This window comes from Calypte anna, chromosome 7 (assembly GCF_003957555.1).
Source record: "Calypte anna isolate BGI_N300 chromosome 7, bCalAnn1_v1.p, whole genome shotgun sequence".
In the NCBI taxonomy this organism is placed as follows: Eukaryota; Metazoa; Chordata; class Aves; order Apodiformes; family Trochilidae; genus Calypte; species Calypte anna.
The window spans coordinates 21,142,031-21,166,219 of record NC_044253.1 but is presented as its reverse complement, the minus strand read 5'-3'; the positions used below and the strand labels follow the sequence as shown (position 1 = coordinate 21,166,219).

General features: G+C 41.0%; 1 protein-coding gene across 2 annotated transcripts in view; it reads right to left on the bottom strand.

Moving 5' to 3' along the window:
• Positions 1–1,720: 1,720 nt before the first annotated feature.
• METAP1D (methionyl aminopeptidase type 1D, mitochondrial) overlaps positions 1,721–24,189 on the bottom strand; it is a 49,157-nt gene continuing 26,688 nt past the window's right edge. For both annotated transcript variants that reach the window (XM_030454223.1, XM_030454221.1), the window contains exons 2-10: positions 22,831–22,997; positions 20,286–20,435; positions 16,755–16,903; positions 16,034–16,076; positions 12,159–12,322; positions 3,652–3,749; positions 3,117–3,164; positions 2,155–2,233; positions 1,721–2,009 (exon numbers count right to left, since the gene is read on the bottom strand). In XM_030454223.1, the coding sequence (XP_030310083.1) occupies positions 1,931–2,009; positions 2,155–2,233; positions 3,117–3,164; positions 3,652–3,749; positions 12,159–12,322; positions 16,034–16,076; positions 16,755–16,903; positions 20,286–20,435; positions 22,831–22,997 (977 nt within the window). In that variant the 3' untranslated portion in view covers positions 1,721–1,930. The remainder of the gene's footprint in view (positions 2,010–2,154; positions 2,234–3,116; positions 3,165–3,651; positions 3,750–12,158; positions 12,323–16,033; positions 16,077–16,754; positions 16,904–20,285; positions 20,436–22,830; positions 22,998–24,189) is intronic.

Here is a 24,189-nt window from a genome sequence, read left to right as displayed (position 1 = left end):
CTCCCACGGGGGCGATCGCCCCGTCGGGGCTCTCATTGTGCTCGTTCGGCAGGAAGTGCTGCGTGAGGGCCTTGTGCGAGGCGTCGGTTGTCCTCTCACAGCCGAGGCATCTCTTTCATCTCGTTCATAATTAGGATTACAAACGTGCATCATTAACGCCAGCGCCTGGCCGCCACCGCTCTGCTGCGGCCGGTAAAAACCCGCAGTCCCCTCAGAGTTAGGGGGGCGACTTCAGAGCAAACAGCAACTACCAGGAGCTGCCAGCAGCCTTCTTACTCTGGCCTGCAGGGGTGTGGGGAGGGTTCCCTGCTCCAGGCTACCCCGCTCCCTCATCCCACCCCGTGGTAAGCGTGGGACAGAGGCGGCCCGGCAGGAAACAAGGAGAAGCCGCTCTCTGCTCCCACCGTTCTCGCTAAGCACCTGCGATGCTATCCAGGGGCTCCCGGCGCGGCCCAAACCCCGGGACGGGCCCCTGGTGTGTCCTCAGATCTGCCCCCAGAGCCCCTCAGGGGGGGGGGGGCAGCACGATGGGGGGTTAGGAAAGGAAATACATCCCCCGGGCACTGCTGGGTGTCCCTCGCACCCCGAGGGCGCGGCGCGCTGTTTAACCTCTGTGTCTTTGTAAACTTGTCGGCTGCACTGTTTGTTTTTATATGTTTTAAGGCCTTCCAAGCTCATCTCGGGGAGGACGGAGCTGAGAGGCGGCCCCGCGGTGTTAGCCGCGTTCGGGGGGAGGGGGGGCTTGCTTTTTGAAAAGATGCTGTTAGAAACTATTAGAGCTGACAGCTCGCTGTACTCGAGTGAAAACAAACAGCAGTGAAGCTGTAAGAAAGCGGCTTAGTTCTGCCCCGCACCACTAAGGGAGTCGGTGCCCTCAGCACGGGACCGCATCTGCCTACAATTAAGGAAAAGTTATTTGTACCAAAACCGCACCGCTGCTGCCGCGGGTCTGGGGCACTTCTGGATGTCACTTGCTTATCTCCAAGGCCATCTCGTATTTCTCAGGACCGGGTCCTGCTCGGATAGCTTCCAATTGCCAAGGCCAGATTCTGCCGGCCCGACGGGACGGTCAGCAACCGAATTGGTATAAATCAAAGCCTCCACCCCGGCAGGTCCGGGACAGGACCGCAGCCAGCGCAGGGCCGAGCGGAACCCTCAGCTCATGAGGACGATCAGCTCAAAACCGCAGGCAGGCACTGGGAGTCATCCTCCAGACCATAAACTTTTCAATTTCTTTTAAACGCTTAAACTGCAGAATGCCTCTCCCTTAACAACGTGGGTAGTGATTACCCCAAACTGGTTAGTTCTTCAAGCAGGAAAATTATTGATGTCCAGAGAAGCACGCATCCCATTTTTAATATTTTTTTTGTGCTGTGCAAAGAGAAATTATCCCAGGCAAGAAGGGGGACAGCTGCTGGCATGGCTTGTGGAGGAACAGACTGCTGTCTCCGCCTGACACACCCAGGAAACTTTTTTCCATCCTAGCAGAACCTGGGAAACAACACTGTGCTAATCTCAGAGAAGACAAATTTACTCCATAGGTCAGATATAAAGGGAGAACACTATGTTCTGCTGTCCTCTGAGCTACAGTTAAGACTGTGTCATCCAATAGGTGTTTGTCCTACACAGGATCTGGAATAGAGAGGACACACTCTCTGCCCCTCGCTTCAAATAACCTAAATCCTTTGCACTTGCAGGCTGTGCATGGATGCTTCCACGGTCACAAAAAAGCCAAGGGACTTCTATTACTCACGAGGTAACACACAGAAAGGACTATGTCCAGTACCGACCCCTTAAGTTCTTTTTCTGTCCCCTGCAGTGACTTATGCAGCACCCATTCCCCACAGAAATTACAGAAAACTCCTCTCTTTCCTGAGGGAAACTGGAACTCCCAGAAGCACAGCGAGTTCCTCCACTCCTTGCTCCATCTTTAGGCTTCTTCCACCAGTTTAGAGAGGACTTCTGCTCCCTCTGAGGTAATCACAATGGTATGTTCAAACTGTGCTGATCTGAAAGGCACATGTAGAAGTTATTAGGGGGAAAACACATACATTGCACCCATAAAAAACAGTGACTTTTTTTTTTTTTTTTTTTTTTTGCCTGTCAGTGATCACTTCCAAGGCTTAGTATAGATCAAAAACTAAAATCAGATACCTTTTATTGTCCACAGAAACTGCCGTCCATTTATCCTTCAGAATCTTAAATTCGGGGGATCCTTCCATTATTATGGGCTCTGCAATGATAAAACCAAAATGTATACACACTACCATGCAGACTGCACAGCAAGCAAGGGAGAGGGGGTCCCAGCAGGTAGTTCCCCTTCTGCACAGGTCCCTTCCTCCCTGGGCCGCCACTCTCTTGCAACACTTAAAGGTGAACTAAAGAGGAAGACGAAATATCAAGGTAGGAAGTTGCCCATTCCTCTTTTGTAGAAGCAGGGAATTTTAATCAAGCTTTAATTAAGACCCCGTGGATAATAACCAAAGCACTAACCGCACTTAAAAACAGCAGATAGTTTTAAACATTTGAATTTTTAAAACAGGCTTAAAATGTTCATTAAATCAGCAAAACAACAATTTTCTTATTTCCCTCTAATTGCCGCGCCATTTAGCCACACAGCGAGAAAGAGGGCTTTTCCCCCACCAGCTCTCCATGATTGGTATTTAGCACTTTCAGTCTGCGGGGCGAGGTTCTGACTGGTTCCCGGCGCGGCAGCCCCCAAACCCGAGCAGCAGCTCTGGCAGGCAGCAAATGAGATAAGAGCCACCAGGCAGCTCGCTGGCAAACAACGGCTTCGGGGACGCAATTGCATCCTTCTCATCCTCCAGAGCCCGAGTGCACCAGCTTGCCAAAAATATGCGTCAAATATGTAATTTAATAAGATTTGTAATAAACATTTCATTTCCGAAATCTTATCACTTGCAAGCTATTTCAGCCAACTGGTTCCTTAATATGCTTTTCTATAACGTTAACTTTAATCTGCTTCTTAAGGGGCCAGTGTCGCCGACATCCCTGTATCTGCATGGATATTTCTCTATCCCAGTAAAGAAATGGTATGGATCTGGGCTTCTTTGTGCGTGTTTTTTTAAAGAAAACCATAGCAGAGAGTTACTAACCTATTGTGAACGCCATTCCTTCTTCCATTAACAAAACACTGTCATTGGCTACAAAAGGAAATAAAAATGCGCTTATGACTGCTGGGATTTTTTTGTTGTTTGTTTTGTGTTTGTTTGTTTTTTTCCAGTAAACGTAACCAGCACTTGGCTTCAACCCCTTTTTGGCTCGCAGGTCCCTGTGAACCAGAGCACCCGCTGGAAGAGATCCCACCCCAGCAGTAGCAGGACCGCCCCGACGGCAGCTCCTTTCAGGCCGGCTCCGGGGACTTTCACATTTCAGCCGCGATTTTTCATCGCCCCGTCACAAACTCTCACGGCCTGGTAGGGGGGTGTGGGGGTTCGGAATCGCAGCACACGGCGGAGGAGGGGGGAGGCGGCCCGTGAGGCCCAGCTGCCCCGACGACTCCGTTAAACGAGCGATTTATCCCCAGAAATACCCGTGCGGCTCTCAGAAAGCGAGGCCGGGGCTGCCCGCCAGCTTCCCAGAGTGGAAAGCCCCCCCGGGAGGCAGCGCGGGGGAGGCGGGGCCGCTTACCGTGGTGCCACACCTCGGGGTGCCCGTGGAAGTACGACCCGATGCCGTGGCCGACGAAGGAGGGGCAGACCTGGAAGCCACCCCGCTGTGCTACGTAGCTGTGGGGCAAAGAGTACGCCGTGAAGGAGTGTACTCCGACCACCAGTTCCACCAGTCGGCCCCGGCCCCATCCCCAGTGGTATTACTGCAAGCTCCCCTCCCCGGCCCATAACCAGGTCACCGCATTGCGCCTGCTCCCGCAGACACGGGAGCCGGCACCAGTGAGCCATTGTTAGGTTTCAGAGTTAACTTACCTGCCCTGAGACTGGTAGCTCCTGTGCCGGCCCTGCTGTCTGGTGCCCTTTTCTATGAGCCCCCTGGGCACTCATTTTAAGGTGGGACAGCTAAATGGCAGCCAAGTCCCACAGTTGAGGCCCCAGCGTATCTCCAGCCACAGCCTTCACCGAGTCCTCCCGAGGTGCTGAGCTGTGTACCCGCTGCCTGCACCAGGCTTCCTGCACCAGGCTTCCTGCAGGAGCTGGAGGTCCTGCTGCTGACGGGGAGATTCATAAACCCTACCACTTCCCTTTGGAAATACTGCAAACATTCTGTACTAAAATGTATTACAACCCCAGCAAACATGCTCATGCTAATTAGCAATGAATTTCTAATGAGCCCATCACCACAGCAGCAAAACCAAATCATAACAATTATGACATTTCAGTTCTTCCTGAGAGATTTACCCTGCCCTTCATGGCCTGCCTTGGGGAGCAGCATCTCCAAGAGCTACCTGCAGGAACACAGCCCAGCACCTACTCCTATCCATGTTGGGAAAGTCTTATCCTCAGTCCTAAAAATAAGAGGGCCTAGGGAAATGTGGGCTGTCCTCTGGCTGCTAGGCCACCCCATGCCTGCAGGCTTCATTCTCAGGCTGTACCCTTACTCCAGCATTGGTGGAGGCAGAGGGAGATGGTGATTTGAGACAGCTCAGACAGAAGGGCTGCCCACATCCAAAATAGAAATGTGTAGAGATTCAGGGGGACATGGAGGTGGATCAGAAATAACCCCTGTTCCATGCTATTTCTAAAAGCAAACAGGAGCAAGACAGGAAAGTACGTAGCCTGGAAAGATTCCACCTACAACATTAAAAGCTCAATTTGTTTTAAATCAAGGTAGGCACTTAAAAACTTAAAGTTCACCTAGAGTTACACACTAACAAATGCTTTCTCAGTCTGACTGCAGGCAAAAAAGTAGAAAAGTTAAGAAACCCAAATGTGTAAACTCTCACAGAAATTGAACTTTGACAGAAAGATGCGTCCAACCCCATGGGGAGACTAATGCAGGTGCAAAGTGGCCTCAGCTTGCTGCACAGTGATCCCTTTGCACACCAGGCTTCACAGTGCTCACTCCAGTGCCTGTGGGGTGACTGCCCCAGAATGTAATGCCAACTGCAACTGAGGGACATAGTTCTCCACCAGCGTGAAATGGCAGTGAGAAAGACCAAGTTGGGTCACTGAATGCTGCAGCCTTCAGACCTCAGGAACACATTTTAACAGCATTTGTATAATAACTTTTACCTACCCACCACCCAAAGACCCATTAAATTTCTTTCATTAATTCTGGAGTAGAATGGGAATTTCAAGTTTAGCTGCCCCCAGACTCTTAAGTACTGGCAAAGAGTACTGGTAAGGCTAGGAGTTTGTTTATAGTCAAAGTTCAGGCTTTTATCTTAAATATCACCTAACACAGAAAAAAAAATAATGAAGGGTAAGTCTTACTAGCAATGGGAAAGACTTTCTCTGATTTCTATCACGTCACCCTCCTCTGAGTCAGAGACTAGGCCTGCTGACTGTGACAATGCTAAAAGCCAAGGAAGAAATACAGGGAAGTGTGGAGAATTAGAAAGCCAGATTACTCATAAACACACACAAAACAAAATGGAAGATGTCTGGTGACCAAGCCCAGAGCAATGCAGATAATGATTCCCATATGGGTGAAGTGATTCTCTGGAGATGGGAGAAGCCATCCATGCAATGTGATAAGCTTTTATTTCACCTTCTTCTGCAAGTCCTTTTGCAGAAGCCTAAACAATCCCACTGCCTAGTCACGATATCCCTGGCCACTGAAAGGGCACGATCAATTTTTGAGATGTTTTTGATACATTCTCTCCCATGAACAGGGGAAACTCTCACCCTGGCTCTCAGGTGCTGACCAGGAGGGTGACAGTGGCAGCAGCAGCAGCTGTGCACAGGAGGGCTGGGGCACACCAAAGGCATTGTTAAGACTATACTCCATCTTCACACAGTGAAGGAAGTGGTTCTCATGTATTTCAGGGGTGAATTCTACCACTCGTTTGTCAAGCAGCTTGAAAATTACTCTGTTGGCATCAGTATTACAGTGGTTACTGTGATCAAAATAGGGCATCTTGGAGAACACAGGACTTTGAAAACTACACTGACAGGAGCCTGTGATCCCCCCACCACTCTTCCCACTTAGTATTGTCTACATACAGAGCTTGGGTATTCTTTACATAAAATATTATGTGGCCAAATGAACGTGAAATGACACAGAGAAAACCTGTGGTTTAAGTTGCATCTTCACTCTGGTTTTAGTATTTGCATGTGCTTCAGAAGCACCTTATGTGGAATTTCACTCCATAACTACTAGTTTTACTTTGGAGTATTAAAAAACCTCTACTGAGCTTTTACCTCCTTGTGGAGTTAAACCACCCATCATAAAATAAGAAAGCTACTAACCCAGCTGCAACTTGCAAACGTAATCCTGTAAATGTACATTTACATATTGGCTGTAAAGACTTTGAAACAGCTTTGAGAAGAGTGATTTAAAGTGTTTATCTTGGTCAGCCTCTTTCAGATATGATTCCCAGTTTGTGGAATCTGATTAAAATCTGATTTAAAAAACCCATGAGGCCATGAAGAAGAGCATTTCCACACAAGTTTGGCATTTGCTGCTAACAACAGCTCAACATTTTGGTCTCCCAGTCTCATTGCTCAGCTCTGGATCTATAAGCAGTGGCCTTTCTTTTCAGCTTTCCCTTCAAGGCAACCTTACAAGAGTGCATCCCCAGCTCCATGCACTACTCCTTGCAGACAGGCAGTGTAAGAGCAGGCAGGCAGAGAAGCCCTGATTGCAAGGAGGAACCCAGTGATGCTGAAGGCAGGAGTCAACATAGCTGAGCTGGGCTGCCTGGCATCTGCCTTGGAAAAGGAGAGTTGCACCACTATGTGGATGTGCCAGCCTGACAGCTCCCTTCTGCTGCAGGCATGCCTCAGCTCAATCACTTCCAGAGCAAAGGCTGAGGTGGCAGAGCCATGCTGCACCACCAGCATCAAGGAAAAGATAGATTCTTCAGAATAACCATTGCTAAAAATACCCATTGACAAATTTATCATCCCATTTTATTCTTACACTGCATGCTTGGGCAGAGGTGAATTGGGATGGATTAAAAGCATAATCATTTAATGAGCCCAGTACTTGATTTTATGTTTTGATGCCATGTGTTCCAGCCCAGAGACTGTGGAGTCAAGTACCTGCAGTACTATTCCTCTTTTGCAGATAGCAAAGCCAGCCAAAGTCTCTGGTGTCAGAATGGACCAGCAGCAGCCCAGCTGGTAAAGGAACATCACTGAGGACCAGGCTGTCCACCTAAGCCCATAGCCAGAGACTTTAGAGTGGTGGCATCATGCTTCTGAGAGTGGACAGAGGACAGTTGGGTGTAGGTTCCTTCCTGAGCATCCTCTTCCCATGTTTCCAGATAACAACATGGGAGGGATGATTGTGGAGACATCTGAAAGGAGTTCTCTGAAAGGAGGGATGATTGTGGAGACATGCATTGCCATCCTGCCAGCAGCCCAACAGAAAAATTGCCACAGAGCAGCAACGGGCAGGATCGACTCTCTGCAAAGCTCTCCCTGATACTCTTGAGCCCTCCCTGAAAAGAGCTCTTGGGTGAATGGGATGAATTCTTCCTGATAAGAAGCTGGAAAGGAGGTTGAAATAATTTCCTTAGGGGGCTGCCCTGTGCAGATAGCCTCTGGGAGTGTCAACAGGCATCCCAGCTCCAGAAGAAAACCCATCCACTCAATTTCAGGACTGTAACTTATCCGCCCTCTTCCCCCATTTGTTTTGGGTTTTGTTTTGTTTTTTAGGGGGGGAAACCTCAAAACGAACATTTTCTTTTCCTTTTTCCAAATATTGTCACTTTTACCACAAGGCAGCTCTGTCCTTACTGAAGAAAAAAAGTGAAGAAAAATCCCATTTTCAGCACTGATAACAATTGCCTGTCTGGGCTCTCGGTAGCACAAGGGAAGAATTTGGCTGTGATGAGATGGCACAGACTGCTCTGCTGCCCTGGCTGAGCACCCTGGGGACCTGATCCCCCGCTCAGGATGCCTTCCCTGCAGTGCCAGCTTCTCTTCCCAGGGATGAAACTTTCCCAGCGGTGGTCTGGCAGAGCAGGATGACTTGAGTGGCTGAAGTTGTTAAACAGATCTGTCTTACACATCTAAGCAGTGAACATGCTTGGGAAACACTGAAAGCAACAACAGATCTATGAACTGCTTTCTTACATTCTGATATGAACGCCTTGAGTTTTTTCCAATTAGAAGTAATCATGTTTTTCCTAGATACAGTGTTAGGGAAATGTCCACTGAACAGTGTATTTACTTTTTATTTTTTAAATTCTTGAAAACAGCATAAGCCTAGACTAGATCAGCTAGTGATAAAAACACCTATTTTGAACAGTACCATTATCTCATTTGAGAAATTATGAAATTCTACGAAATTAATGAAATATTAAAGTATTTTTCTCTTAAATAGTAATTCTAGACTGAGGGAATGCACAAGTTCTGGGATTCCCTATAATGACAATAAATGTTGAGGTATAATTAGTAATATTTTTGAAAGCCAACAATTGTTTTTTGAAAGAAAGGTACATTTTAGTTTCAAACTGGAACACAAATTACTATATTTTTCTTACAATAATGTTGAACTTTTATTTGAGGTTCTCTGTTACTGAAAACAGACATGATGGATTGAAATAAAAGATAATTTATTGCAATGCTTACTTTCAAGTGCAGAGAGAAGCAGTGTAATTGTAATTTACAGTAGCTGTCAAGGAAAATCTATCACAGATGACATTAAAATGACTTATTTTGCCTGAGCCACTTATTGTTTAAATGTGCATAATCTGATAGAAACAGATTTAAAAAAAAATCTGCATTATATTGTTCTAAATTAATATCAAAACATATACTTATGAGTTAAAACATTTTAAACCATGTATTAATACTTTCATCACTACTATTTTTTCCTACCAGTTGGAAATCGGTTTATTTAACAATATTGCATTTATGATTTTTAACTCTCTACCCTCACAACAGTTCCACATCCCTAAACTCGCTGTCTGGAAAGCAGATTTCAAACTAGATTTGCTTCTATCTGGAAGCAAAGTGTCAGGAATGGTAGAAGGAAATAGAACATAGGGCCTGATTCTGTTTCCACTAAAGCTGACTGAAGGCTTTGCCACCACCTTCAATAAGAACAGGTCAGCAAACATTCAATTTTTTCTAAACAAAGTAAATCATGAATCTATGCAATTTTTCATCCGCAACTTATAGAAGGCGGGAGAAGGAACTGCTGGCTGTGAAATACTCTGTGTCAACTGTCGAGCTTCCATAACAAAGACTATACTAGAATAATGAACACAAATTTACCTCTGTGACATGAATTCTTCTCAAACTTCTTGTAGGAAGGAAATACTCTGATTATTTGTGCCTAAGATATATTCTGCATATCACTTGAGCACCTTTATAGAAATATTGATCAAAGAAACCTTGACACGTTTCCATGCTGATGGGACTAAATGTTTTCAGCCTTTAAGTTCTCATTCTCAGATCTCACTCCTGCAACTTAAGATTTTGAGGATGCATGTATCATACATGTCTCTCTGTATGAAAATGCAAAATGATGAATAACCAGACACACAGCTTCACCAAACCAAGGGGATCTTTCAGCAGAGGTGGTGTTAAAGTAGTTCTAAACAAATCAGCACATTGAAATCCAAGACATGATAAAATCTTGAGAGATAAAGTTAATGACCTGTTATTTCATGGGCAGCTTTGAACAGCTACTAGCTTTGATTAATCTGCTTTTCAAAGGGGGTGCTTAGTATATATTTAGACTTTGCAAGTAAACTGACCTCTGTACCAACATAGCAAAAATCCAATGTCACATTCAATTTTTTTTTTTTTTTTTTTTTTTTTTTTAATACAGCCAGAATTAATGTAGTGAATCTGTAATGAAATGCATTATCCTGCATGGAGATTTATCAGATTTTCCAACTGAATGCCATGCTTTGCTAGCACTAGCTGGAGTTCACCTGCATGTTGGTGTGGCGTGTGGCTCTTTTTTGTAAAGAGTTAAGTTGAACACAAAAAAAGGGAACAAAGGTCAGCACCCAGCCGCCACTTGAATGTGAGATTTTTCTTTTTATTCCCCTTGATGTATACTAGGCTCTGTGTTATTAGTCTTAATGATGGAAAATTGTAGTGTTGATACAAATCTTTTTTTCAAAGTAGTAGGCGGGAGCTCCATTTGTTAGTAAGTTTTTTTGTGACTAAAAGCCACGGACAGTACATTTATGTAGCAGTAAAAGGCCTAGATGCTCTTTCCATAGCAGAGCTAATTATTCCTACTGTGACCTTACTGATCTACCCTGTTCCTAGTACATCTCATCTGCACGCCTGTTCCTCTGTGTAGATGGTGTCAGAGAATATGAAAAACCCTATAATGAAACCATTTTCATGATGGAGAAAGGCTACTGGAGTTGCACTTGCTACAAAGAGGCTCAATTATATGAGTAATTGTGATAATTTTCTACATTCATAGCCTTCAATGGGGAAAAAAGAATGAGAGCCACAAAGGAAAATTACTTTAACAAGAAAGTACAGAGAGTAAAAATGGAAGAAGAGACAAAAAAGGGGAAAAAAATAACCAGAAAAAAAGTTTAAAAAATAGATCTGGAGGGAGGAATAGCAAGACAGGGAGAACAACAGAAATGCTCAAAAAGCCTATGTGCAGCTGTGTTGCACAATTAAATTGAATTTTTTTTTCTGCAGTTGATGAATGTGACTACTGCAAATGTGCCTCTGTAGTTAGCTATCATTTGTTGTTCCGTGACAGGAAAAGGATAATTACCTCTCAGAGAGAATCAAAGGCTGACATGCCCTTTAGACACAGCCATGAATGCAGAGCTCGATAGAATGCTTGAATAAGAATCCAGTGTTCTGTGCCCCCTTCTACTCAAGAATAAATTTTGTTAAAATGCAAGAGCACCACCAGTAAATTTGTTGAACCCTAGGTGTTAAAAAATATGAGGTGCATCTATCGACTCATCCCATTTGCAAAAATAAAACTACATTTTGAATTCACTTCTATTATATTCATGGACAGTAAGATAGTGAGATATGCATTAAATTTCTTTTCCCAGTAGGGGTCTGATTCAACATTTCCTATGAAAGAACAGAAAGACACTATCCTTTTTCTCTGGGCTAGTTAGCCTATAATTTAAAACTGTCAAAAACACAATTTTATACAAAGTCTTCAATAAAAGCTTCTCAGATATAACCCAAAGAGGTTTTACTAAAGTTTGATTCAGACTCTGTTACAATATTTTTAAAGCTATAAATACATCTAACTGATATTTTGCTGTTCTCTTTTTTCCTTAAAGTATTTGAAGATTTACAAAGAAAAAAAAAGCACCATCCTTTTAAGGTGACTAAGCTTTCAGCTTTTAAGTAATCAGAATGTATTCAGTAGCATGCTGGAACCATTAATAGTCCAGGGAAGTGTTGCTTAATGAAATCTATACAATACATGTATTTTGGGTTTTTTTTAGCAAACATTTTAAAATAATCCATAGGTACCTTCAAAAACCTGCCTGCAGAAGATGAGTCATGAGTGCATTTGTGTGAAGGCTAGAAGAGATGCAAAATAGGGAAAAATCCCTGAATGTGAGCTCTTTTTTTCCCTGTGACGTTAGCATGCGCTACTCTTTGTAAGATCAGAAGCTCTCCAGTTAAATATTTTTGTACATTTAAACAAAGAGACTTATTTATGTTGACTGATTCCTTTGTAACATTCGTTATTGCTACACAATGAAAACAATGTTTTCTATACTTCTTACATGGTTAGACAGATGTGGTGTAGTTTCACACACAAATAAAAAAGAAACAAAACCCACAGCAATTACATCTTAATTTAAATCTACCTTATGAATATCTTTGACTCTTTCTACAGCTATATTTGCTGACCCTAGTGTAATTCACTTTAAAAAAAAAAAAATCTTTTACCCAAGGAAAAACATTACAGCTTGGCAGTTCACATACTGATATCAGACTGAAATGATGGTTTTGAATCATAAAACATGTCATCAGCTTTATACCAAACCACCAATAACCTTTGTCCCACTTGCCAGCCCTCCCTTTACTTGTCAATGTAAGGCTTACCTGATTGTGTTTCCAATTACAGAGATGGGAGCCCCTGGTCTGCAAGCTGCAATTGCTTCATCTCTACATTTCCTGGCAATCTCCACTAACTTTTGACCAGATTTATCCACATTGCCCACCAAAAAGGTTTCAGAAGTGTCACCATGGTAGCCATTGTAATACACCTAAACACATCCAGAAATGTAAAGACATTTTCTTGTTTTTCATCCAGAAACAAATCCCCTTAGTTAAATCCATTCTTTCTAGGAATGAGTTATGCATTGTAATGGACAGAACGCATGTAAGCTGCATTTGCATTAATGAGACTGGAAAAATGAAACATTGGAGAGAGAGAAAAAAAAAGCATGAAAGACTGCAAGGTGTGCAAAGGTTGATAATTAAACATTCAAATGCAAAAGTTGTGCCTCTCTGCCCAGCAGTGCCCCAGACAATGACACTGCTCAGCTACAGGGCATAAGCTTAGCAGGGCTGCGTGCAAGAAGATGGTTTGGGGCTGTGCATGGGCTGAAGGGGGCTGAAAGTGACTGTCAGGTGCCCACCTGCCCTGGCTGCCTGCCCCTGCCCCAGGGACCTGCTGGCACCCCACAGGGGATGGGTGTCAAGCCCACGGGTGTCTGGCAGGGAGAGCTGTACCTCTATAGCCAGCATCTCCTGAGTGATCCAGAGGGAGCCCCCACCGAAGCACGGACCAAATCTACATCCCACCCCTGCCCTGGATGCACATCTCACTTTTAAACTACAACATGGCATTGACATTGGATTTTATTTCTGATTTCCAGCAATGACTTTCTAAAGAGAACAAACAATGTTCTGGTACCACGTGCTGAAAGTGTGACATCTTGTTGAATTAATTACATGGTTTTTGCTTTTCATTTGTTTTTAATTTTTTGGGAGGGTTCTTTTGTGGTTTTTTTGTTTGTTTGTTTGTTTTTGACATTTCATAGGTTTTAAACCTCAGATCTCCAGAAATTCTCTGGCAGGCACAGGAAACCCTGGCTCTGCACTATTGAGTTTGCAATACCATTAAAGTGGAGTTTGCAGCTCTGCAGTATGGCAACCAGGCACATAATTGCAAGACAAAGCCAAACTTCCCTACAGAAAGACAAATTACAATGGTGCACAGATTTGGTCTTCTAAAACACTTCCCCCTCCCCTGAAAAGCGGGCAACTATCCTTCTAGGACTCATAAGTCACCAAACTCAAAGCACCAAACTTCTGCCACTGGCCAGCTATTTCTGAAAAACATACTCACATTATTTTTGGTCAATTCCAGACCAAAAAAAAAGCTCAATCTGACTACAGACAGTTTACCCCAATGCCAGGTTTGTGTCCAGGCTGAGATGTGAAGGAAATGCAGACAGGAGCAAGGGACATTTTAAAGAAAGGTGAGTGCCAGCAAGGGTCCAACCATGCTGCCACAGCTACAGCAGAGAGGGGCTGCAAAATCCTCCTCTGCACCTTCCTCTGCCAGTCCAATATTCATAATTTAATGCCCATTGGGCAGATTTTAACCTAGAGAGTTCATATTTAAACTGAACTACCTTAGGTTTTTTACTAGTTTCTTTTTTAACTAACATCTTTAGCTCTATCAAGTACAATGCACATAATCCTAGCATAAAACATCATCACCCCAGAAAAGCAAACACAGATTAAAAACACAGGAGAGCATAATAATGATATTATTATTATTATTACTGAAGCCCATCAACTGCAATTATATATAGTTGATGTTAATAAGCTACAACCACAGCAACTATAACATACTAATTCCTTAAAGGGCAATGAAAGAAACAAGTTGTAAGAAATTTAACCCGGTAATGGCAGGCCAAAAACTGCACTATGTTGTCCAGTCATGGACAAGACTGTTGTTTCTACATGAAAATACATTTTATAAGCTACATGATTCAAGGCAATAAAACTTGTATTTAATCTATGAAATTCTACCATATTAATAATGCAAAAATAGATTTTTTTTCAAATAATGTGTAAATAGTGTGAAGTTCTTCCACTTAATAACCAGAATATTATTTAATCATGTTATTGAACTCATATACATTAGTAAACTATTTGTTTACTAAATATTTACTTTGCTTTTTGTTCTACTGACCTGTGAAACATATCAGTTTTGCTCATTAATTATAAGCTAAAATATAATTAGCAACACTGCAAAATAGTATTTTTTTCCTTAGATATTCTGAAACTGAGAAATTATCAAACACAGCAGAGCTTAGTTATAAGCAATAAAAAAATCTTTACAGAGATAATCACCAATTCCCATCCTTGCAGGAATCTTTTTAATTCACCGAAATGTAATTTTTTTTTTTCTGAGACAGAAAACAGATTAAAATATATCTTCAAAAAGACCACTAGCACTTAGTCTGACATTATTTGTTAAGAACAACACTTTAATATAGAAATGCTTGGCTTAAGTTTATCACACAAAGTACCTGTGATGTGAACCTACACCTTTTTGTGTTTTTTTTTTAAATCTAAGCAGTCATTATTATCCTGACAGATAAAAAAAACAAAGAAAAAGAAAAGGAAACCAGATGTTAACTCCTTCACTGTTGCAAACAGATTTAGTCTAGTAAAATGAGCAAAGCTACAACCAGTTCACCAAAGGAAAAATACAGGCCAAAAATATACTTTGAAAATAATAGATCACACTGTGTAAACCCAGTAGACAGAATTCTACAATTAGAAAGTATGGGCATGGGGAAGAATTCAGTAAGATTTAAAAAAAAACCACAGCAAACCCAATTCTGGATCACATGTGATTATACCATGTGAAAACAGTCACTGACCCTAATTGTAATAGAAAAAATATTTTAGAAAGATTGAATCTCATGCTCAGCTGCAGGTCTGATGGAGATTTCTTCCCTTCTGCATGAAATTTGGGCCCATGGAAAACAGTATCAAGTTACAGAGAGCTTCTTTAATGATTAAAAAAGCTCATTTTTATGAGATGTTACTCCCTTGTATGTGACATATTATTGCAAAATAACAGTAGAAGCCAAAAGGTATCTGTGCTTGTATTAGAAATAAAGTGCACTTTGGGAAAACAAAAAAATGCACAGTAAAAAGAAAATAAGCTTCTGCAAGAGAAAGTGTTTGTTTTGTTTTGTTTTTTTCCTAAATGAAATGAGAATTAGGTTTCACGTTTCTGTACTTGCTCCTAAGCAAATACAGACAGTGTTTATTTAAATAGCTATAATTGACCATTCTCTGGAAATATTAAGTCACAGCTATATCACACTATTTCTGTTTCTGTGCAAAAGGTTCAGGGCTTTTATACCAGAAATGGAACACAACACTACCTTCAGGGATTTTAATAAATGTAGGGAACACTGCTAGCAAAAGAGTTGCTGTCCAAATAGACTGACATACACAGGCCAATGTAGCCTCTAATGACAGAGTAAGATAATGACAGGCCCCACTCAAAATCAGCAGGAAGAGGAAGATCAATCTTGGCAGAGTGAAGGAAAAATGCTGGCTTTCTTCATGTTAGCTCATCTCATACATATCTATCTTCAGCTGCTGCCCAGTACTGTGGTGCTCTGCATTAACTACACAGTGGATCAATAACAATTACACCTTCTCAAAAACATGACACATAGCAGGATTGGGTTGACATTTCACTTAGGCCAACATTGATCTCAGTGCATCTGATTCCAGTCCTAAATTCAAGTCAGGCCTGGGTCTAGCTGGAATAAACACACCGTTAAAAACAAAAAAGGAAACCAGCTGCTTGTGCCTTGGCTCAGAAGTAAACAGCACATCCATCTGTGCATCCCCCATCTCCAATCCACTATTTTCCTGTTGCTACTAGTGATTCTAAAGTTGATCAAAGACTATTTTTTATATGAATTACTCACCGTGACATCAATGTTGATAATATCTCCGTCCTGAAGAGGTCGACTGAAAGATAAAGAAATAATAAAAAAAGAATGGTGACGGACATTTCGCAGCAAAGAAAATACAAGAATAAACACCTAATGGCACATTCATAAAAAATCAGGGGTAAATATTTTGTGATGGAGGAAGGCAGAGGCAAACAGAACAACCATTTTTCATGTTCAGTTCTCACTATTTAGAGAACAAGCGCAGCTGAATATAAAATAGTGAGAAACAACTACCAGAAAAAACATACAAACACCTGAAGAATCCACCATTATATTTATTCTTTTTCTCTCACTAGGGTTCATATTTTACTTGGTGAGTAGCTGAATGTATTGCAAATAATAAAAAAACCCCTCACACATAAATTCAAATCTGTTTATACCTCACCTTAAACTCATTTTACTGGAGGAAAAAAACCCCAGACTCTACTGAAGGTTTTTTTTTACACACACTAAACTCTAACAGCGTTATGCTTTTTTTTTTTTAACTGTCTAGACAAATGGGATAATACTTCTTTTTCTACTTCACATACATTTCTATAGCATCTATCAGCATAGTGTGGTAACATGATATGCATCTGCAATAGGTTTACAAATGACAGTTAAGATGAAGTATGTTCAATATTAAACATGATTTATTAATTTCAGTTTAACATTTTAATTCCTGGTGGTAAAATGTATATTATTGGGGAAATACCTGTCAGGAATACCATGACATACCACGTTGTTTACAGAAGTACAAACAGATTTTGGAAAACCTCCATAGCCCAGAGGTGATGGATAGGCATTCTGTTTGATTATTTCATGATGAACAATAGAATCTATTTCTTCTGTTGTCATGCCAACCTAAAACATCAAAGATAACATTCTGTTAAAAAAGCAAAGATAGTTTCTCATATTTACTGAATGTGATTACAGCCAAGGGTTTCAATGAAAATTTGGATGCCTCGTATGCCTCTTTGCTATAAACCACCAAAGTGTCTGATATACTCTATTGATATACTGGACTTCTTTTTTTCCTTTTTTTCTTTTTTCTTTTTCTTTTTTTTTTAAGAGAAAAAGCATGCAGTAGAAATGAGAACTCAAAGGTTACTAGAAAACCTAAAATACTGCCTACTCCCTTCCCATTCTTTTTTCCACATTTGCTTTCTCAAAGACATTGGTTTTCTCTGGCATCTTGTTTCAGTAGCAGCTATAGAAATGTCTAGTTTCAATGCTTTCAGTACTTTAAAGAACATTACTTTCCCTTTTTATTTGTAAAAGAAAGGATCTCAGTTCTTATAACTGCCCTGTACCTATAATGTACTTATGTATTTCTTGCAATTGTTTTGTTGCAAGTATTCTTTAATTTAATAAAAGATTTACATATTTGGCTTCATATCTTGAGGACTGCCATAGCCTGGATGATCACAGTGAATCTACAAGAGCTTATCCATATTTTTTAGAAATCTTCATTTTTATGCTTGATGTTTTCTAGATTGATCTTTTTCTCATTATTTTACACATAAAAACCCCAACCCTCTTATAAATCATTCTGCCATTTTCCCAGTATCCATGGAGTGGGAAACGCACATGCCTAAAATAACATTCTTCTTGCTTTTCTTGTAGATCATCTCTGTCTCTAGATTGGTTAGAGATGAAAGTTGAAATTTGCTAGGGAAACCTTTCTCATTGAGAAAAAGTGCTTTTGAGGGTTCCTCTGCAAATTGATTTTGATTTGAATGAGTTTTGAGCCTGTAAAATTCATACTTCATACACAGACGCTACAGCGGCTGTGATTTTGGAGGACTTTTTAGTAATAGGTGGAGTACAGGTGGGCTGCAGTGCAGGAGCCATGATCATCTGTGTGTTGAAATACCCAGTGATGACACAGTGGATACAACAGTGTACTTCTGTACTCTGCCAAGCATAAATGCAGGACTATGTGCTCAGCTTGCATCTTGTTCAGCATGAAAGCGTAGCTGGGCAGATGAGGAGGGATGAACCCACTCACGACCAGGATTTGGGGTTGCTGTGCAACCCCCTGGCTTTGCAGCACAGCCCTAGCATGGTCTGTACTGGGTACCTGCAGCCACCAGCTCTGGGTACACACAGCTTTGTTGCTCCTGCCTCTGCTTGCCCATCTACCATCTTCAGCCGACAGACAAAGTGAACTGCTATGCACCACACTGGGTCCTGCCTGCCACTGCTCTGCTCAAGGAATGTGACTTGGCTTTTGGACACTCAGCAGACAGACCTGTGCTCTCTGCATGGCAGGCTTACATGTTGTGAAAACTTCTGCTTTTAACAGTATCTGCTTTACTTTTAAAGGAGATTCTGCTAGCTGGACAATGTTGGGGAGGCCCCTACTGTGCACCTCAACCCTTATTTGGAACGAGACAATGTGATGGTCCCTAAAAAAATACTTCTGTGCCATAGAATTTGCTGTTTTGTTTCTGAATCTTTTCCTCAAACCCAGTAAAAGCTATCACATATAACACCCTGTTGTATTTCAAAGTCTCACGGGCAGCAAATGGTAATATCAAACCATATTCAACTAAAAAGTTGTCCCTCTGCATCTGTGCATTGTAATGCATCTTTGTTATACTGGGGGATGTTACTACCATTAGCTAAAACACAGGTGAGTGCTGGTTTGGAGGGCTGCATGCAAGGTGGGTTCAGAAGACAACAGGAATGGGTGGGTGGGTGGATGGGGCTCTTCTGATAAAATAGGAGAACAAGAGTTTACCTTATGAAAATAATCTTAAAGAGCTTGGTTTGTTTAGTGTGATGCACTGAGAGGTGTAATAGCTCCTATTACTGTGTGAAGGGGACAAAGTCAAGGAAAGGCAGGAAGCTGTTTAAATTAAAGAGTGGTGCTGACACAAGTGTAAGGGGGTATGAACTGGCCATGTGCAGTGTCAGCCTGGAAAGAAGACACTCCCTGTCAATGACAGAGGGATGTGGAGCATCTCCCCAGTCAGGGGAGTCCTGCACACACATTTACTGGTGTAAAACAGAGCTCAGCCCCTGTCTGCAGCTTGACCTAGGCAGCACTCTGGGCACTGCAACTCCAAATGCTGCCTTGCTCCCAGTCCACAGCTCCTGGCCATGTAGTTCTTGCAATACACACCTTTTTGCTCTGAAACATTTATTACATATACACAATATTTTGCTACTATGTATGATTTGGCATATACTACAACCTGCCTCATAAGCTACACTGTGCTGCATACATATGTATCTTACCCATGATAAATATCAAACAGAATTAGTGAAACACTCCCCTGATTCATAACCTACATTGTACTCTGATCCTTCAGAAACATGTATATGCCCTTAACTTTACACCAGGAAGTCTTCCTGTACTAGAAAATAATCACACATGAGAAAGTTAAACATGAAGAAGCATATGTGAGATTAAAGCTTTAGGCAGGTTTGTTACTGTCCACATGAGCTCCAGAATTAAAACTCTGGGAGAGTGTGATGATAGCTGAAAGAAAAATGCATGGTAAACTGATAATTTTTTCCCCTTTTAAGTCAATGGCATTGACCTACAGCCCCCATCTATCTCTGCATCTCATAGCCACTCAACCCATTTCACCCTATCCAGTATGCTATTACATGAAATGCCAAGACAAGACTAAAAAACTCTCCTTCAACTGCAAAACCTTGCAGCAGGCTCCTCCTAGTACATTTTCAGTTGGGAGGTATCCCAAAAAGCATATTGTAGAAACATTGTTGGAAACTATGAGGCTTTATTATCAATGCACTCTGGATAATTGTGTGGGATTTTGCAGATGTTTTTTCCCAACAGCAGCTCTCTAATTCGTGTCACACTAGACCCCATGGGAAAGCAAGAGGCTGAAGGATGGACAGGAAGAGAGGAGGCCGCCCAGCCCTTGAGACTTGCACACATGCAGAGTTGGAAGGAAGGACGTACAAGGAAGATGGGCCATGAAATGAAAGAAAAAATGTAGTGTGAGCCTTATGAGAAACTGATGTGATTTGGCATCATCCCAACAGAGGGAGATTACAGACTGAGATACTATGCCTGAGTCAGTAACTCACTCTAAGTGCTCCATGGGTCTAAAATACAGAAATAATGAAACAGGCATATCTTAGACCCAATCAAAACTTCTTCAGGATCTAAATTAAAGTTGGGAAAGTAACAGCAACAACAAAAAAACCCAAAGAAGTGAAAGCATAAAAGACACCAAAACCTTTATGGGACTTGTGTAATTGTTACCTTTAAGCTCTTTCCAGCCAGAAGCAGGACATGACGGGCCAATTGACAAGCTTGACGAAGCCCTTGAATCTGATCTTCATTCTTAATTTCTATGTCGTCTCCCCAGTCTGGTACAACGCCTGTCGTCACATAGTCTGGCTTCTTTATGTGCTTGGAGAAAAAGGATTGAAAATGAAGATCAGAAAACTGAGCATGACAATGGGATCATTTTCTCAGATATTGCCTCCTGCTTCATGGCAGCTTGCCCTTTCTGTCGTAGTATCGACCTTCCTAAGCCATCAGGGCAAACCCTCAAGGCTGCCTCAGTATTTCTTCCACTGCCCTTTTGAACTTAACATTGCCTGTTACTACTGACTTACACAGTCTGTTAACCTTCCAGTGCTGAAACTCCAGATATTGCAGCCAATTTACAGCACAGACAGTGGCAAGTTTTGAAACTGTGAGAGAAAGATGTAAAACTCTTCATTTTCTTTTGCAGAGTTGCTCATTTTTTTTAAAAAATGCATCAAAATGCTAGATCTGATGAGACAAACATACAGAATTAGGCACAAAAGTAGAACTGATCAAATCCTTAATTTCTTGCTCAGACAAAACTCCTGTGAATGAATCAATGAGATTGGGTTTTTTACTAAGTACCATAGGATTTAAGTGTTTTATTTTAGAGTTTTTACTTACTAATCTAATTCATGTGCTGTCCATCTACACTATGCAACAGTATCCCAGTTCACCATGTCAAGGAAAGTGCAATTAAGTTTTTTTTTGCATAGAAAGTTCTCAGCCTTCACACAGAGGTGAAATTTCACTTCTGTTTCACTTTTGGGTTTTTTTGTTTTTTTGTTTGTTTGTTTTTTTAATCCACAATAATTTACTGATAACTGTATGAACACAATAAACTAATAATAATGGTAGCACTAATAATAACGGTTGCACAGAGACAAATATGCACTTTTTCTTGGAGGGTCCTGAGCTGTCTCACTGTCTGGGGAAGGGTAAAGGTGTAAGAGTAAAGAACAGTGCAACCAATTAGCTCTAGTAGGACTTGAAATAGGAAGACTACTGGTATTTAATTTCTACTCTGATAAGAAGTTAAACTAGTGGATTCACAACAACAGAACTTCAGATTTACATTTCATTCAAATGAATGGTTTATCAACCCTAAAATCCATCCTATTACAGTAATCTGGGACTTCATTTAGAAGAAAAAAAATATATCTGCTGTACTAGCAACCCTATGCTTAGCAGTACCCTTGCTTTTCCCTTGGAGGGCACTTACATAATAAATGCTGAGACCTGACCCTGCTGACCTGTAAGATCTGTTAAGAGAGAGGTCCAAAGCAGTATACACACAAGTCTACATGCATAGTTTCAAACCAGTATCTTGAAAAAAACATATTATTTCAATATTATTTCTGGCATACTCTTTATAAAGTAATAACATCACCCTCAAGTTTTCAGAGATGAAGAACTGGACTGATTTTTAGGTAGCCTGAGAACTATTATCTGTGAAGAAAACTTTTCAATAGGACAATGTATTCCTCCCTCTTTATCCCAAAAGAAACAGGTAAATACAGAAAAAAGGGGCTGCAAGTTCTACAAGTTTAAAACCTTTAAAAATATATAAAGCATGTAATCTGGTGTTCTCTCTGCACACAGAGCTTCCAGAGCCTCTTAGGTATAAAAGCCCTGCATCCAGCACCTTTATCGGTTTTCCTGTCTAACACCTTTGTAGTATTTCTGTCTCATAGAAACAGTCTGTATTTTGCATAAGAAATCCATAATAGAATTAAATGCAAAATTAAAAAAATACTAATATACATCCTGAAAATCAGAGTTTAGAAGAGGTACATCGGTTTTCTTGTTTTCTTTTGGCTAAAGATACTAAATAGTTAATCTGTATGTGCTGTAGTTAAATGAAAAAACAAAGCCAGAAGTGGAACACATGTTAAAATTTCATGAAAAAGTTCCTTCTGACTATGAAGTAGATTTTTTTAAAAGCAAAAAAAAAAAAAAGAAGTGTTGCAAGGAAAAAACCTCTCAGGCACAGTGAAGATGAATTGAGAACATGCAGTGGGGTTGTGAGGCAGCTACCAGCAGGTATTTTACATTCTCTTCCTAAATCTGACACAACCAATTAGCAAACCTTCAACAAAATAAAAATATTTTTATAAACAGCTTTTTATAGTCCTAGGCTGAAAAGGACTGAGGATCATGATGATTCCTACTGACTTTTGGTAGGACCATCTACAATTGTCCAAAATGAGAGTCTGGATACTAAAGTGATAAGACGATTACAATATTTCAAGTTTATACTACAGTAACTGCACAAACCTCAGCTTTAAACTCCCTAATAACTAGATATGCCACTGTGTTTAACATGGCAGGCAGCTGAAAACTTCTCTCACCAACCCTCCTCTCTCAAATAACAGACCAAGCAACAGGACAGAGATCCAAACCCCAAGATGTCCAACACGAATACATTTGATCACGGCTGCAGTCGAACTCTACAATGCCTGAAGAGCAGATTAGGTAAAGAGAACAGCAGTACCTTAGGAACCGGGTGAGCTGGAGAAACAGTGGCTGGCCAAACTATACTATAAGCAGTATTTCTTTGTCCCTGAAAAAAGAGGCATCTTTGCTGATGATTGCTTGACTGCCTGTGCGGGTAGATACGATTGCACGAAGAAAAGATTACGTGAGAGCCAGTCACAGAACCTGTTAACAGATAGGTTAAAAATTGTTAATTTTTTTTTTTTCTACTACTACATTACAAAACATAAAGTATGCTAAAAGATGGGTGTTATGTAAAACAAACCACAGAACTCATATAGCAGCCAAGGGTACTGCAAATTGTTCTGATCTCGTACCATTAAAGAAAGATCATTAACTCTGACAAGCCAGGAGAACAAAAAAACCTCTCCAAACAATACTTAGAAGCTTTGGGAAATACTGTTTTGGTTCGATGCATGAAAAAGTAGTGTGGATAAATTCCCCAAAACTTCGAGCCAGGAGTGAGGTTCCAAGTGGCCCCTGCTTGAAGCAGTTTGCACAACTAGAAGCTGCACTGTTCAAGCCCTGGGGAAAAGGTAAGGAATTGCGACAAGAGCAATAATATTTTCAGCTGTGCTTTTGCAGGATTGGTCACAGATTTGAGCACAACCAAGTTAATGTTATTGATGTCATTTGCACCGTGGAAGGGGGTTCAATTTGTCCTGCCTATAAGGGCAACAGAACAAACTTCAAGCAATATTTTTCATCTTGGCCAAAGGCAATTGAAGGGATGAAAATATTTGTAATTGTCTTAGAATATTCAAATCATATTATCACTTAATTCATGTGGGAATTTGGGATGACAGCTCATCAGAGTATTTACTGCTCAGACTTAGCTGTCAGGCAACAACACATTTAGCTCCCGTCAAAGAAGAAAAATAAAAAAGAAAAAAGGGGGAAAAAGTGTACTGAGACCCAAAGGTTGTCAGAGAGTAAAGCCAAAATAACACATCACAAAAGATGGTGCCATCATCAAAACTGGGAAACATACTACATTTAAAAGGATTAGTGACACTGTCCAATTAAACTACAATTACATGTAATGCATATTTCCATTATGCAAACACTCTACAATCTAAACAGAGGGAATTTTTGAAATGTAAGTTTCACAATAATAGTTAATCTGCTTCTGAAAACTGTCATATGCATATAAACACGAGCAATCTCTTATGTCAAGTAACCCATAAGAATAATTACTCTTTAGTAGAAAGTGTTTTTGTTTTAAAAGAAGCAACTAAAGATTTTTATAAAACAGAAAATATGAAACTTACCTACTATGTATTTTGTAACTATGTAAAAATTGCTTAATTTTTTTGGAAGAGTTCTTTCCATATTTGTGTTTTTATTTTATTGTAAC